This window comes from Carya illinoinensis, chromosome 3 (genome assembly GCF_018687715.1).
Source record: "Carya illinoinensis cultivar Pawnee chromosome 3, C.illinoinensisPawnee_v1, whole genome shotgun sequence".
Lineage (NCBI taxonomy): Eukaryota > Viridiplantae > Streptophyta > Magnoliopsida > Fagales > Juglandaceae > Carya > Carya illinoinensis.
Genome location: NC_056754.1, coordinates 480,659 through 498,463, shown reverse-complemented (window position 1 = coordinate 498,463; position 17,805 = coordinate 480,659). Strand labels below are relative to the sequence as shown.

General features: G+C 36.9%; 1 protein-coding gene and 1 pseudogene across 1 annotated transcript; one reads left to right on the top strand and one right to left on the bottom strand.

Moving 5' to 3' along the window:
• Window positions 1-325: 325 nt before the first annotated feature.
• Window positions 326-5,239, top strand: LOC122303388 (annotated as a pseudogene).
• Window positions 5,240-7,453: 2,214 nt separating this feature from the next.
• On the bottom strand, window positions 7,454-17,000 carry LOC122305748 (mitochondrial phosphate carrier protein 3, mitochondrial-like). The gene is made up of 8 exons (XM_043118304.1): window positions 16,698-17,000; window positions 15,111-15,354; window positions 11,141-11,598; window positions 9,286-9,647; window positions 9,151-9,194; window positions 8,126-8,340; window positions 7,918-8,042; window positions 7,454-7,820 (listed from the first exon to the last, which is right to left on the bottom strand). The coding sequence occupies exons 1-8, from the start codon at window positions 16,998-17,000 to the stop codon at window positions 7,757-7,759; spliced, it is 1,815 nt and encodes a 604-aa protein (XP_042974238.1). The 3' UTR covers window positions 7,454-7,756.
• Between the last annotated feature and the right edge of the window lie 805 nt (window positions 17,001-17,805).

Sequence of the window (17,805 nt, the reverse complement as noted above, 5' to 3'; positions counted from 1 at the left end):
ATTTATTTGATTCGTGCAAGATACTCTTTTTTATTTATTTATTTATTTATTATCATTTAAGATTCAAATTCTGTATTTTTCTTTTGTTATCAATTTATTACGTATTTTTTCGTTCATAGAATCTGTAATTTCTTCAGAGTAATATGTGGCAATTGGGTTGCAAATGTTGATATTGATATGATATTTAGATTTCTATTCATTCTAAACAATGAATTTGGGAGTTAAACTTCGGAAATGTGTGCATATTAATATAGAAGATCTTGATGCACCAAATACAACTACTGCAGAGGCACCGTAGGCATTGTATATTCTGTTTTTTGTCTCAATTTTTGTAACTGATTTTATTCCTTTCTGATTCTAGAATATTGTACAGAATATGTGTATAAATACCCTTGTCATTGTAATGAGAAAGAAATCTGAGAATTCACAGAATGCTTCATTCTATTATGGTATCAGAGCCCACGACTAACAGTCCTCTGATCCATGGCTTCTTCTCCCTCCCTTCCCTCTCCAAACTTCTCACATTTAGTCACCACTAAGCTCACCAATGAAAACTATCCATTATGGAATGTGCAGTCGAACAGCTTTGTGGAAGGAGTGACGCACAAGATCAGGCGTCAGATTGAGGAAATGGAGAGGTTATCGGGTGTGGAAAGCAATGCTCTTACCGTTGATGGAGTGCCGGTTGATTCTTACCTCACTAGGTGAATGACCATTAAATTTAGAAACTTTTTTTGGGGGAAGGGGTTGGTGTTTTGGTGATTTTGAGTGATCTGTTTGTTGTGAACTGAGACGTTTTTGGGTTTCTTAAATGGAAAAGGTTTCTTTGGGATGAAGCTAAGTACCCGACTATGGCACCTTTGAGAGAGATTGTAGATAGCATTCATAGTCAAGATCGAGGATGATCCCAAGGTAATCAACGGTAATGTCATGTTGATTTGATATTTTGGTTATATCTGATATTTAGGCAGATAAAAAATGTACCTTTTTGCTTGCAATTATGCGTGATTAAGACTATTGGAGACACAACATTTTCATGGAAATATAAGTTGCGTTAGGATGATATATCTAATATGGTTAGTTGGTTATATCAAACCTTCGTTTCACTGCACTTGACTAGAATGAGCCATGTAATTCTTTTCTGGTCGATGCAAAATCACTTCATTGCTTTAAGCTTCCTTTGTGCGCTTGGATGCCATTGAGCTTTTTGGTAAAATATTTGATTACTCATCAAAATAATAAAACCCTTCTATTTTATAAAAACTTTTCATTTAATTGTTATTTTATGGGTTTGACTTATTGGTAAGTTACATACAACCCAGTGAATCTTGAAGAGTGAAAGCCCTATTCTTTTTTGAGGAGGAAATTCCATTCGTGCTAGAGTCCATTTTCTGTGATGTATAGGATCTTGTACATATGTTTGTTGCTACAGCCATTAAGTGTTTTCTTCAGGTTATGAAATTTTTTATATTTGTGCTCTCAACTAAGCAACAGATTAGTATAATGGGACAGACTCCGTCATAACTTGGCGGTGCTTTGAGCAGCGTCAAGAAGGTCTTCTTCATGACAGTCCTGGTTCACTTGGCTGTCCTTATGGTTTTGTGGTCTGTGGAACAAGACTGGCTATTGCCATCATGCCATGAATTTTATTTTATGAACATGATTGGATAGGCCTCCCCACTTGACAATCCAAGTTTGGTTGTTATATGCTGTTAGTGTATGCGAATGTTTATTTATCTTTAAATATGATTGGCTGCCACCTTACAAATTTCGGTTTTCCCCAGAATCCTCACTCAAAGCCTTTTTATGCCTTGCTTGGATTGTGCTTATATCTTATGTTGCTTGCCCAAAGAATTAAACTGGACGATGTGCAAACAAACTTTTTTTTTATTTATTTAGTTAAGTATTCTTTGGGTTCATGCTTTGACTCGTTAGGTTCCCGTTGCTGAGTATAACACTGTCCGCAGTCAGCTTAATGCTATAACCCGGAAGCAAAGTGGAAGGTATACTTTTTTCCCCCTGAAATGGCCTTTTTCTTCTATGTCTGATTGTGGCATCTACGCAAAATGTATTTTATTCTGGCCTCTTTGCTAATCTACCTTTCCTTTCTGCATATTTTAGTTTAGCTGTGCGAGATCTCTCAAAACTGGTGAAACCAGAGGATATAATTACCTCAGAACATCTAGTGACTCTCCTTGCAATTGTTCCCAAGTATTCACAGAAAGACTGGTTGGTCAGCTATGACAAGCTTTGTGGTAAGAATAGGTTTTTATGTGTACTCATTAAAAAAATATATATATATATTTATATATTCCAATTCCTGTTGTTACAGCCTCGAAGCAGTCTTGGAGGATGGTGATTTAGAACGCTAATTTGCTGATCAATGATTTAACTTCACTTTGATTGATCAGCTTATCCATCAGACTTTTAAACCTCTGGAATAGTTGTAGTCTTAACTGTTTTACTTTTTGTTTTTTGTTATCTTTCCTGTCTGATTAATCAAGTTAACCACGTTCAGGTCCCAGGTCCTCCAAGAAGTTGTACGAGGATAATGAATATGCTCTTTATTCTGTGACACTCTTTTGTCGTGTTGCAGATAATTTTAGAACAAGTGCACGTGATAGAGGTTTTCAATTGAGTATGCTTATGCGAACTATCACCAGAGCAGAAATGCATGAAGAATTTATTGCAATTTTCCAATTTCTTCTACTTTCAGTGTTTGGCTTGGTGGGAAATATCTAATTAGTGGTTTTTTTGCCATTCTACCATGTGATTCAGATACGTGATTTTGAATATAGTTCAGAAGCACAACAGAGTCGGAAGAGGAGTTAGAAAAATTAATGCAAGACCAGGAAAGACTGAGGAATTCTCTTTTGCAGTGGTGCTATACCAGTTATGGGGAGGTATTTTTGTTTGTGCTATTCCTCATCTTTAGGACACCTCTGACTTATTTGCCCACCACTGTAGCCTACTGGCCTATATATGGTCAGAATCTTCCAAATTGGTTTTATGGCTTACAGTTTTCTAGTTTCTTTTAGTTCTATTATAACAATTATCACCACACATCGTTATTTAACACAAGAATATGTTTCTTGCCTGTAGGTTTTTAGCTCCTGGATGCACTTTTCTGCTGTACATGTTTTCGTAGAGAGCATTCTGAGATATGGTCTGCCGCCATCATTCCTTGTATGTGCACTCTTATGTTCATTAATGGCTTTCCAACAAAACATTTGCTTTTCGACTGAGCGCAGTTTGTTGACACAATTTCAGGCGTGTGTTTTGGCTCCATCAGTGAGAAGTGAGAAAAAAGTACAATCAATCCTTGAAGGGTTGTGTGACAGTGCAAACAGGCAACTAGGCAAGTCCTTGAAATCATGTTATCTTTTACAGCCTATTATGAGGGAACCTCAATAATTTACGCTAATAAGGTAGCCTTCTTAGCTTCTTTGCTTCATGGGGCCATGTGAACAAGATGGGGGTCCCATGTACTTGGGCTATGCCTTTTCTTAGGAATAAAGCTCCTTGATTACCTATTAGAAAGAGCATGGTATGGATAATTTCAAGATGCATTATTTACCCAACTAATAAGACCATTTACCTGAGATGGTCGTCTGATTGAGCAAGCCTGGGAGGAATATACCATGCGGTATGGTCAATAAAGATGAGAAGGCTGTGAAGAGGTATTTTTTTAAAGAGATGATTTTTGGAAATTTTTTTGGAAAATTAATCATGATGTTGTACAGTAACTAAGCTAACTCTAAACTCTGTTTGCAAGTACATTATGATCTCCAAACTTTTATATGAACTTTCAACACTTCCATGCTTTATGCCATAACGAAGTTGGGCAGCAAGTATTCCAGTTGAATTAGGACGTGTTGTTTGCATGCCTCCTGAAGCCTTAGCTCAAACCAAATGCATCTTTACATACATAGGAATGGAAATTTATGTCTGGATATTCGTTAATTCTGAATACATACATAGGAATGGAAATTTATATGTCTGGATATTCGTTAATTCTGTTCATCTGTGAATCTTGATGGCTGTTTCCGTAGTCTGATCAATGTTTCATGGAATTGTTCCTTTGATGGTTAAATGCAGCTCATACTGGAAAACCAATGATGAAATTGGAGGGATGGTTGGTCTGGCAGCTGATACTGATGTCCATCCCTATGTCTGCTTCACAATCAATCTCGTGTGACCGGTGCTGAATCCAAGCTCCTTGTCTGCTAGGAAGTCCTAGTCCAAAGATTCCTCAAGACAGCAATAACAATGGACAGGTACTGTAAATTAGACATTTCACCCTCATTCCTTACAACTCCCACTGGAACTCCAAAAGCTGAAACACTAATTAAAAAACCAAAGAATTGGGTCACTTACAAACAAGGTTTGGTTATACAGTTAAGATGAGATGAGATGTTTTGTTGAAAGTTAAATAAAATATTATTATAATATAATTTTTTAATATTAATTTTGTTTTGGAATTCGAAAAAGTTGAATTGTTTATTATATTTTATATGAAAATTTAAAAAAGTTATAACGATTAGATTAGATGAGATGAAATAATTTGGTATTTGGTAACCAAACCAGGAGGGAAGGTTTGGCCCATCGAAATTTTGGAACATTTATTTACTGTGCTTTCAGCTTAGAAAGCTTGAAAATAACGCTGATGGTATATACCGTGTAATCCTATATATATATATATATATAGTAAGTAAAATGTGTATTCCTATATTAAAGCATGTTAATGTTTTGAAAGACGCAATGTTTTCTGGTTGTGTTTCCTTGGCTTACATTTGAGATGAGATTTTGCGTCCCGGTAAAGCTGGAGGCTGTCTTTGGCTAAAGACAAATTTTGCGACAAGAAACCTATGAAGCGCATGTCATCCCTGCAACTCAAGTGATGTTGTTGATGGAAGCAGAAAGTAGAATAACCTCCGACATTATGTTGCAGGCAAGAGGATGAGTTTCAAGCTAACGATTCGAAAGTTCTTGTAGTGTTCAACCATGCAAAATTAGACAAGTTAGATTTTCCAGAAAACAAGATTTTCTTCTAACAAATTAAGTCATTTGAAATCACTTTTTATTTTTTATTTTTTTCCAAATGCCAGCCCTCTTGCCCCCCTTGTCTTTACGTCGATAATTGTACGTAGATGAGGAAAGATCGGCCTGTATGCCTGTAGGAATGCAACACACAATAAGAGATGGCTTAGGATAGATAGTTTATTATTTATCACATTAATCTCTGATCTCATTAGGCCCCACTGTTATGAGTCGGCACCAGAAACGGTAAAACAGGTGGTTCTTTAGAGCATTCATATTGATCTATGCATATGCATATGCAAAATCATATTTGCATAATATGAGCTTAAATTCATCTACATTAGATTATGCATCTTCAAATATTTGCATAGTTATGAACAGTATATTTACATGTTTAAGAGTTCTTCTACGTACAGACAAGCCGCGCACGAATTGTGCACCTAGCCGAAGACGTGGCAGCTGAAAGAATGTAAAAATACAAGTTTACCCCTTTCATTGTCCCCTCTGTCTCTCTCTCTCCTGCAATCGTTCCTCTCTCTATTTCTTCCGCCATTAAAGGTTCCTCCATCTGTCTCTCTCCACTTGATCGGCTTGTTGACTTCGGTCATATGACTTTAAATAGAAAAAATCGTTGAATCTTATCGCGATGAAGAAACATAACTGTAAATGTCAAGACGCGGAGAGGGAGATCGAGGTGAATTTTATTTTTAAACCATATGGGTTAATTTCTCCTTGAATTTGGTTACAGCCCTATTTTTCTGATCTGAAATTATCTTCGTGACATATGCTGGGTTGAGGTGATGCCGCCGATTAGAGTGGCTGGGCTACAAAGGAGAGAGAGAGAGAGAGAGAGAGAGAGAGAGAGAGAGAGAGAGAGAGAGAGAGAAAGTTAGTGAAAGAGGGAGGGACTTACCTTTCGGTGCTCCAGGGAGTGGCACGACCGAGCTACGGCAGTGTCTTGTGGCCGCTTCCGGCTAGGAAAAATGGCTGACAATGGAGGGAATGTGGGTCTATGGTGGCGTCGAAAGTGGCTCTGCTTCTCTTGTCTAAAACAGGGACTTATGTGCTCTGTTATGGTTGCTAAAATACGACTAGTTGGGAAGTGGAGAAGAAACCGAGAAGGTTGTGTGGTGGTTGGCTACAAAAAATGCAACGGATCAAGGTGGTTGGGTCTGGGCAGTGGCCGGCATGTTCGCGCTGAGGGCTTGGCAGAGCGTGGAGTGGTTTCTCTTAACGGTGGACGCACACTGGTTGGGCTTCCGCGATGGTGAGGATGAGCTGCGAGTCTCGGCACGGGAGGAAGCTGCAGCTTGTGGTGGTGTTGTCGTACGTGTGGTTGGCTATGGCTTCGTCTGGGCTGGGCAGTGGCTATGGGGAGGCCGTGAGGGTGCAATGATGGTTAGAGAGTGGAGCTGCGACGTGGGTGGTTGGCGACGCCGCTGAGGTTGATTTGTCAAGTCATTTAACATCCACATATAATTTCCCTACTGGGTTTGGGTTGACGGTGGAGGAGATTTCACTGAGAGTTAGTGAAAAAGTGGGAAACGGTGCAGAACGGGGATGAGAGGTGAGAGGAGAAGTGATAAACGAAAAAGGTTGAAAAAGTGAAGAACGAAAGGAGTGCAGCCGAGACGTCAAATTCATCTTCCCGCTTCAGATAAAACGCACCGTTTCATTAATGTCCACGTCAGCCTGGTGCACGAATCCGTCCGCAAGTGGCCTGCAACAAGAGTTTTCCCATGTTTAAAGATTAACTATTCACTCTCCAAAACATATTTTATTCATTCTTTTTCTCTCCTCCCACTCTCTTTCTACATATTTTACTTTTAAATATTTTACTACATATTTTATTCATTCATTCTCCAAAAGATATTTTACTCAAATATTTTACATATTTGAAGATTAAACCCTATTAAAAAAAATGCAAAAAAAATAATAAAATGATAATATTTTATTATTATTTTGTTCTCAAATTTGCATAAGCCAATGTGAAAGTTTTGCTTGTATGGTAAATTGGATCTCTAAAAGATGTGATTTTGCATATGCATAAACCAATGTGAATGCTCTAGCTCACCAGGTGTATTCATTTATTTACCGTAGGGCATAAAAATAACTCGCGACTTCAAAATCTTGGGAGGCAACGAAAAACCCCAGCTTCCCAGAAGCTGCAAACATCAACGAAGACCTAGTTAATGGCAATTGGCGTATTGGGTGAAACAAGCACGCATTCCACTTGGCTTACATGATTGTCTATCAACTCTAATAATAAAAGAGAAATACTTGTCCTGAATATGTTTCAGCTTAATCACAATCGCCTTCAAAATAAAAAATAAAAAATAAAAATAAAAAGAAGAAGAAGAAGAGAGAGAGAGAGAGAGAGAGAGAGAGAGAGAGAGAAAGAGAACTCAGCGTATCACTCAATGCGCCCATTATTTTTTGACCCGTGCTTGCGGGGAAACACGATCCAAACATCAGTGTGCAAATTCATTATAGCCCTAACTAAGTATTAGAGCAGTCAGAAGGATGAGAACAAAACCATCCTTCACACTAGGAAAATTGGATACAGTTCCATATTCAAAAGAATAAATACTATTACTCCCCCACTGCCTTGGGAGCCATCAAAACAGATTCAGCAATCCTCTGTTTATTTTGCCCCCGTAGGATGTCTTTCCTAACTTCCTTGAAATGACAAAAATTATGCTGATCATCAGCAATCCTACACCTTTGCAAGCTCGGTTGCATCAGTGGGAGCAGCAGGAGTGATCCCGCCAGTGGTTGGCCTGTGAAGATAACACCAAATCACGATTACCAACTAAAATGAGTAACATGAAAAACAAAAGTTTACGCAACCACTTCACAGCTATAAAATGAACTCACAATCCCACGAAAACTTTGAAGGCGTCATAGATTCCCCACTGAGCTCCAGTAAGAGTTCCAATCATGACAATACGGAGAGGAAGCCCGCGGGTAAACAGACCCCACAAACCTAGCTTCTTCACGGCCTGGACAAACCAGAAGACAGATTTGAAGAAAGTGTGAAGGAATAAACAAGCACCAGGGAACCATGCTTAGGAGAATCACTCACATCACCGACAGTTGCCCCTTTGGCATTGTTGAGGAAAGAGACAAGATTGTCAGCAGGATGAGACACAATAGCACAGAATATACCAGCCACATATCCACCAGCAAAACTCACACCAAGCTGCAGACTTTTACTACACTGGTCCTTCGGAGTGGGGATGGCATACTTATAAATATTCTCCACAATGGCCTCAAAAGATGCAAACTTCATCATTGTATCTGCAAGAATGAACATAATGATACAAAAGAAAGGTAAGAAGGCATCAACATAGTTTTAAGGAGCCAAGCACTTTTTTCTTGCCACATTTTTCTATTAAATCCCTGGTTTAGGGTCAACAACTTTTCAACAAACAAATATGGCACCACGGAACCAAGCTGGATTGAGAACAAGCAAAGATGGTTACTATTGTGCATATCAAAACAAAGACCAGAGAAACTGCAGAACATCAACTGCATCCAAAATAGCGAAATATGGGTATTTCCTGCGATGGAGTACGTATGCATGTATATTTGTTATGTGTGTGTATATACATGTATGCTTTTTCTAGTTTCTACAAGGAATATCCAAAATTGAAGTATTCAAATTATTGAAACTCAACATATGAAACAATTAGCTTTTCAAAATGAAAACTAATATATGATACTCAAGCAAGTGCTTGCAACATAATCATTTGCATGTTAAGAATATGGAGGTAAAAAAAAAATGTATTCAACACAATCATTTGCATGTTTGCAAAGTCTTAAATAGCGTATAATACATGCCTCCATGAAAGCCTCACTTGAGACTCGTCTAAAATTTTTAGTTCTATTGTGACATTTATGTAGTGTGTTCAAGCATTTGACATTACGTAACTCCAAATAATTTTTTAGTTTTTTATTAATAAAAACAAAAGGCATAGCCCAATACATGGGATGCATATAAGAAAATTTAAATAATATTTTTAGAACTCCAACATAATCATAACTAGGAATTTTGTTAGTCAAAAATAGAGTACTACCAATCCAATTCCTTCCCCCACTCCAACTTACATGGAATCTGACGTCCCCACAGAGGAACTATACCCTTGTACAATCTGCATGATTTGACAAATCAGTTAGAAATGCATCCTTAATTGCAATGGCATTATATTATTTGAAAAAAAGGAACCCCATTCATATGCATACCCCAGAACGCCTTCAGATTTAACAAACTTAGGAAGCCCATCTGAAAGACCTCTAGCAAAACCAGGCTGTGTTTGAACACGGACCTTCACTGCCTCGAAAGGGCAAAGTGCAACATCTGCAATGAACTCAGCAGATGCAGAACCAGCAAGATAGATCAAGGTCTTGTACTTGGATGCATACTCAGGTCCAGCAATGTCAGAGTAGTACTTCTTAAAGAATTCGTAGAATCCAAACTTGCAAGCACCCTGAGCACTGTAACCAAGCAAGGTTGGTACCCAACCCCTGAACAAGCCTCTGGCGCCCTGCTCCTTCAGCAACACTCCAAACCCAGATGGGATGCTTTTGTACCTTGCAGGGTCAATCTGAAAGCCAAAAATCTCAATATTTATCAGCACCCTTGTATCCAAGAGTGACAATTCATATTAAATATCCAACCGTTTGATTGTTGAGAAAAAAACGTAAGATGATTCTATGCATTCTCTATTTCAAACATGTTCTTGAAATTGAAGGAAATAAGTCATTTTTGTCAAATCATCTCATTCTGCACATACATCCAATAAACAAAGTACAGCTTCTCTACACAGATTTAATATATCCATAAAAGCTGCATTATGAACATGGTATAAGAAAGATTTCCAAGTTTCAGTGAGATGAAAGCGAAATTATCTTCAAGAGTTTTGTTAAATCCTGTTTCGTGATATGAGAACCAAATAAAGAATGGGACATTTTGTACAAATTAGTATGCTTTTTAATGATGTGGAACATCACCAAGGCAAGGCCTTTTGCAATCATCCCTGGGGAGCAAACCTTGGATGCACAACACCACTAGCCAGAACCATGTATCAGATCATTCAAGGAAACTCCAGTTGTGGAATCAAACTCAGGATGTAAGAGTCGACACAGCTCATCTCAAGAAGACCCTTTGACCACAAAGCTTTACAAATTAGTGTGTTAGCACCCATCAAAAGAATTTATTTATTTTTATCGGTAACACCGATCAAAAGAAATAAAAAAGAAATTTATATTTATAGTTCATACGAAGGTTATATAGTCAAGAATGAGAGACGATATGACCTCAGGATACACTCTCAAAGGCCAAAAATCCCAGCAATCAGAAGATTCATACATTCCACGAAGAAAATCATATTACAATGCAACATCATTAAATCATAATCAACTGCGAAATTTTTTTTTTTTATAAGTAAAACTTATAATCAACTGCGTACTCGCACCTTTCAAGAAAGAAAAGAAATAACGAACTACTGGAAAGCAATGTATACGCCCGCATGCTTGGGGCTGTACCTACTGTTATTCAGTAAAATTTACAATTATCAAAAACGATGGAAATAGAGAAAAGAACCAAAAAGCAAAGCTCAAGTTCATCAAAAACACCGAAAGATCAAATCCAGTGAAAATCTGGCACGGCGGAAAACTAATTCTGATATCTCGTAAAAAATATTCGACAATTTTCAGCTGAAATAACACAAATCTTGAAACAACCCAAAAGTGAACATATTTTTAAAATAAAAGAGAATCAATCGTAGATTTAAAGTCACATCCGTAAGGTGAAATCATCAACCGAAAGTCTGACCATAAATAGATCCGAAAAGAGAACTACTCCAACATTGAGACAATCAAATGAGCTCGTTAGAAATCCATACAAATGGAAAAGATCGTGAAAAAAAAAATTTCAGATCCACACTATAACGAGCCAATGCAATAGAACAAATAGCAACGCGTGGAGAGATACATGTAGATCTAATACGGAATTATTAGGAAGATGGCATCAAAGTCGGAAGGGGGAAAAAGAGAGGGAGAGCGAAGAAAAAGCGGGGGTTGGAAAGGAAATAAGGACCTGCATATTGCATTTGACGAGGTCGAGGGGAGTGACGGCCGTGTGAGTGAGACCACAGCTGAGGATGCCTCCGAAGGTACAGGCGGCGTAGAATTGTGGGGAGTACATCTCGATCTTCTTGGAAGGCTCGCTAGGGGCGGGAACAAAGACGTTGCTACTGGGAGACGAGGGTTGAGAGAAGAGGGTGTTAAGATTAGGGGGGGAAATGATATTATCGAGAGGTAGGGTTTTGTGGGAGAGAGAAGAAGAGTAGAGGAAGCTGGGGATCAGAGACTGACGCGATGTTTTTTCTGAGAGAGCCATTGGAAGAAACCAGAGAGGGGCGGAGAGAATGAATCTGACTGTATGGGAGTTACAAGAGGTCGGAGGTCGGAATACAGAAATGAAAGCGACGATGACGCTCGCAGATATTTGTATGTGTTCCACTGGCTCACACCGGCACTGCCAGGGTTTCTTATTTTATTTTATTTATTGGTCCAATCGCCAAATTAAAATCAAATTCTGAAAAATAAAATAATAATTACGCAATTTTAAATTGAAGTTATAAGAGAACACTTATTTTATAAAATAAAAATAGAAATTTATAAAAAAATGTTTTGCTAATAAAGAAAGGCTCAATTCCAAATTACAACAATTATATTGGTTTAGTGTTTAACTATATTGTTTATAGCAAGAATTATATTGCTCAGAATGCATTAAAGTAGGAATTTTGCTACATACAAGCACAGTTGTGTATTAATCTGTGCACTAATACTGATTTATTCATACTTAAAATTTAAATTAACACTGTTTTCAATAAAATTTACTTTTTGACCAATCATATCATATTGGTGCATAGATTAGTACACAATTATGCTTGTAACTATATTTTTCCTTAAAGTAGTGATTGACCTAAATATGATGAAATCATTGCAAGTCTTAGAAATTTGAAATGTTCTATGACATGTTATTTAGTTGTTGATGAGGCGCACAAATTTATTTTCCAGGTTAGTGAGATTGCCCAACATTGTGAGTGACATCAAAAGTGAAAATTTTCATTATTTGGAAGGGATATTCTTGATGATGTTTAGACAGTTCTGCTCTTAAGATGTTAAAGAATCCTAAATTGGTTTTAGAAGGAAAAATCCTACCTGGAGATAAGCAGTGTGAGATATATCTCTTTGATGGATTGATTGGAGTATCTAACACGCAGCACATGTATAGAGACGAAGAAACTTCTGATATTTTAATCTTTGCCTTTATGGTTAAAGTGTTCAAGTGATGGATCAAGTTGTTGCAGTGGTATCTGAAATGACTGCTTCTTTAGCAAGAGTTGTTAACTTATTACAAACCTTCTCAGCTACATTCAATCATTACAATGACATTGCTTGATGCAAGTGTTGAACTAGATTCTATGAGCTTTTTATGCTTTTGATTGAATTCAGGATCATTTCCTTTTTACTTTTCTTGTAAGGACTTTTCCTCCGTGTCACTCTTAATGTAATGCTCCATGTATGCAATCTCACGTTGTTTGGAAAAGAAAAATTCTTACTCTTTATAAGATTCTAATAGTACTCTAATTATGTCATTAACTAGTTTTTTTAGAGTATAAATCATGTGATTTAGACCTTCTATTAAAGCGTTAGACTTGAATGTTGTATGAATTGCAGGCTTGGATTTTGGAAGACTGTTATAGGAATGGTCCCGTAACTCATAGCTTTCTTGTTGATGGGTCATGCCAGAGGTATGTCTTGTGCAATGTATATTTTACTCTCTTTTCTTTTTGTCTGGTTTTAAATTGCAGCGCTTGTTTAGTTTTGTCCAAATGATTTGGGTAGACTACATGGGTCCTTTTAGCTGAAAATCTTGATTATGCTGCATGAATTCATCCCATGCATAGATATGTTCGTTTTCATCCTTCTCTTCATTTTGAAGTATATTTTTTTTCTTGTTAGAATATGTTATCTCCGATTAATGGTTTTCAATCTTATAGGGTCTTGCTATTCGGTTTGCCTGTGTGATAACCTGCATTTGTGTGTGGAGAACTCCATGCGGCTCCACTGTCCTATATGCAATGAGGTGTGCTTTGTAGATGATTTATTCGTGTATTGAAGGGCATTGTTGTGATCTGGTTTACTATTTTATTTTTGTAGTATCTTTTTTATTCACTTAAAGTAATGAAATGTGAGCACACAACGCATTGTGAATGTTACCAAGAGATGATAAAGCGCAACAAGTAAGAAATCTCAATTTTTTATGAGCAATACTACACAACCTCTCAACCTCCACACATCATATTTTTAAAATTTTTTTTTTAAATTTTTTTAAGTTTATTTTTTTAAAATTAATTAAATTCTTCTATTCATTATTCATATATTAAATATTTAATAAAATAAAAAAATAAAATAAAAAATTATGGTATATGGAGGTTGTGTGAATAGTAAGAGGTTGTGTATCTTTTTTCATTTATTATTTACAATTTATAGGCTTTTGTGACATAATAAATTATATATCACATAAATGCATCATTTGGATTCTTAACAACTTGAATTGTGGTTGTGACAAATTATGCAGAATTCCTAATTAAGGAAGCCGACTTCCGGCTAATTCTCACTAGGACGGTGCTACTCTACCGCCCAGAGTGCACCGCTCCATTTGACCGCACGGTCATATTTTTTTTTTTTTTCATTTTTCTTTTCATATTTTTTTAATATATTTAAACATTTTTAAAAAATATAAAAAAATATCAATACACTTAAAAACACTTCTTTAATCATTAAGTAAAAAAAAATTAAAAAAAAAAATTTTTTGTAACCAGCGGTCACTTTGAGGGGGCATAGGGAAGGGGCACACAAGCATTTTCCATTCTCGCTATACATGAACTCCAAGCTAGTGTGGGCACTCATCATTTCCTTGCATTTATTGTCATGAACAACTGAAATATGGTCTTTATATATTGGGTATATGCCCAAATAAAACTTCACAGTCAGTTTATCCAAATTAATAAATCTCTACAATTTAGGTCGATCAAACGATTCCAGGTGGTTTGACCAGTTCTCCACCATTCTTCATGATATGTATTCAACGACAACGTTTTTGTAAATCCTCTCGGTTGCAGTTTGGATAATGAATGAGGGAAGATGATTTTAGATGAAAGTTAAAAGTTGAATAAAATATTGTTATAATATCATTTTTTAATATTATTATTGTTTTAAAATTAAAAAAAAAATTAAATTGTTTATTATATTTTGTATGAAAATTTAAAAATATTGTAATAATAAAATAAAATTAAGTGAGATAAGATGAAACACTATCACTATCAAACGGGGTCCTGTTTATGTGATTAATCATACAAGCCCCGAGAAGCGAACTCCAGACTACTTGCAGAATCAGGCCTCATGCCTTGTAGACATGACGGGCATCCCCAAGAAGATCAACCGTGCATGTGCAATACTGCTCGTTTTACACCAAATTCAAGGCTCGTGGGTGGAGTTAAACCAATGCCAGCCTTATTTTCAAAGAGACTAGCATGGCTGCAAGCAGCTAGAACTGACATAAAAGTGACACACTTTGGTTTGACCCCAGTGCTCGATGATCATCAGTCACCTTATAGAAAACTTCCGAGGTTCCAAGGCTCGGCCACGCATTCTATAACCAGCGAAGTCCATAACTTCACATTCCTCTCCTTCATTCGATCAAATGCATTTCTCGCCATTTCAACTTACAAACAGCTATTCCGTTTGTATATATGCACTCCACGGACGCAATCCTATTTTTATAACCTAATATACGAGGATGAACAATGACAAAATTAAATATTTAGCCGAACGTAAAATCATTTATCTGCAACGAATATACAAAATGCAGAAAAATAGTTTCAGCCATGATACTGAAGCTGTGTACGTAGTATTAATCAATTTATAATAGCCCGCACACGAGTTTGAATTTGATAAATGGATATGCACTAAATTGCAGATAAAAACAAAGTTACAGATATACACTATAGTTATGCATTTGAATTTAAATAGTGCAATATGGTTGTTCAGGATAATGTCACTTTGAAGTGCATCAACAGCATCATTTGGTTTCTGCAACTTATCTTGATCAGCAGTTGAGTCGTCAAGTGTGAGATGGAGTCCTACGTCTGAGTTGTCTGAAGCAGGGTCATTCATCTTGATAGCAGATTGATGGGAGGTGAGAGTACCTGAGCTTGGACTTGAGTCAATGAAATCGAGCTGCAGATAAGACTTTGGCAAATATATCTACTGCCTGATGAGAGGTAGAAATGAACTTGAGTTGAATTGATGAGTTTGAAACTCCAATAATGTAGCTGGTTTCCTGAGCTAGCTTTGTATTTTCGCTTTTATCGTTTTGTTGGCAACAAGGCACGAGATTTAGGGAGGGCAACAGTCGAGGAATGTAATTAAAAAGAGTTTTGGCATGATGTTTGGAGCGTATGTTGTATGAAGACAATAAACTTTACCACCCCAATTATTCCACACTCCAAGTCACAAATTGGAAAACTTCTGTTTTGTTCGTTTATTTCTTTGTTCGCCGTAAGCGACAGTTACCGGATAATTGATCATGTATGGATTGCTTATACAGCGGCTCTTTATAAACAAAAATATATATTCCGTCCCTCGATGAAGGGGAAGTTCACCGTCCGCTCCTTTACCAATCCATCTTTAAGCATAATGCAAATCCATTCCAGTATTGGAAGACAAAGGCTCTCCCCTAAATGCATCTTTTTTTATATAGGTAGCTTCTTCGGGGAAGGCTCTCACTATCGACAACACAAAGAAATGCTGAATCATAATATTAGATTTGTGTTGTTTGTATAAAAAGAGCAGAGAATCCGTTGATGATCTACTAATACATTGTAAGATTGCCGCAACTTTGTGGAATGAGTCTTTTGTCTAGGGTGAGTGTAGTTTGGGTGGTGCCAAGAAGGGTGGTCGACCTCTTAACTTCATAGAGAGGAAGACTACAAGGCACTTTTCAGACTCTCACAATTTGGAAGATGCTTTCGATCTGTCTATGGAGGGTGTGGAACCAGAGAAATTTCGAAGATCGTGAACAATCAATGGATAAACTTAAAACTTTCTTTTTGAACACTTTGTTCCAATAGTCTATTGTAATTGATTTTTATGGCTCGAACATTCATGAATCTCTTGTATGATTAGAACATCACTCCTGAGCATTACTTTTGTATATGATCCGTGTAATTGGGCTTTTATCTATCTTTATGATCAATCATCAATAAAATCTTATTTACCCATATATATATATATTCACACATATACACGCATGTCCTATATGACTTCATCACATCTCATTTTATATTTATATTCGACTAGATTAAAAAATAAAAATGGTTTAACATATCTAGGGTGGATAAAAATGAGGATCTTTTTGGGGGCTAAACAATCCAAGAAAAAGGGAGCCTAAAACCCATCCAAATGACTATTAGAGGAAAAACGGGGTAATAACAAATCACAAGCCCTGTATATCTCAAAATGAAAATACACAAGTTATATGCTTAAACGACAAAGATTAGACTTGTCATGAACATACTAACAAGCCCAAAACCTGAAATGAGGATGCCACTGTCAAGCCTAGTAGAATCGGAGGAGCTTTTTCCCACAAACTGGCCTGAGCTTGGTACTGGCGCAAGTGTCTCTGAATTAGGTGGAGTGGTAGAACTTGGAGGCCCTTGAACACTCGGAGAGGGGAAAAATGAGGACATATTGGGTGCCGTTACATACGGTAGAACAGATGGAGAAGCTGAAATTGTAGGCTCGCTTGTCGAACTTGTAGCATGTGAAATGGCAAAGATGATGGCGACAGACAGAGCAGCACAGAAGTTGGTGATAGTAGCCATGGAAGTTGAGGATTTTAGCCCAAAAAATAAAAACCAAGGCAGATAAAAATATATAGCGGTAAGGATGTGGTGGAAATGGAGAAGGATAAGTGCTGCTCCTTTGTGTCCTTGTGACTGTTAATTAACTTAATTTTGTGCCATGTCACGGGATGGATAGTGGCAGGTTAACTTCTGCTGTGTTTTCTTACTCGAGTTTTTGGTTTCTCTAGATTTTGTCTGGTGCTGTCAGGAGCAGGACAAATTCTATTACACTACGTGGTCGAAGGAGGGATGAATCGATACAGGGGATGGGATAATGCTTTCAGAAGATAGTGGCCTTTTCACATGGTCCTTAGGTATGGAACATTAGACAAAAGGGGCCATCATGATTCAGCAACGTACCCTAGCCCATGTGATCCAGCTGTTTTCCGTACCACCCGCTATTACTGGTTAAGTAGCCATGATTAGGATCATTTTATCTAACTTCCGGTTTGGGGGAAAAAAAAATAAACTTGTAAAAGTTGAATGGTTGTGGGAGGGGTTGAGTATTTATCAACGAGTGATAGGAAAAATTTATTTTTTTAATTTTTTTATTATTATTCTTATTCATATATTTTTAACATTTCTAAATATTTTTAAAAAATAGAAAAAAAAAATATCAATATACTTATAGTCATTTCCTTAATCAGTAAATAAAAGAAAAAAATAAATAAATACATGATCAATAAAAAATAAATGGACAAAATGGAAGAGAACAATTTTAAATGGACAAAAGAATGGTTGAGATCCTATAACGACAGAGTGAATTCTCTGTTTCTCTCCCAGT

Excerpts from the sequence above, each read along its gene's own strand:
- LOC122305748 (XM_043118304.1), bottom strand. The coding sequence starts at position 17,000 with ATGGCTACTATCACCAACTTCTGTGCTGCTCTGTCTGTCGCCATCATC. Across the intron at positions 8,341-9,150 it reads GTGGGGACGTCAGATTCCAT|ATACAATGATGAAGTTTGCA; the intron begins GTAAGTTGGAGT and ends TCATTCTTGCAG. Across the intron at positions 8,043-8,125 it reads AAGGGGCAACTGTCGGTGAT|GCCGTGAAGAAGCTAGGTTT; the intron begins GTGAGTGATTCT and ends TGGTTTGTCCAG.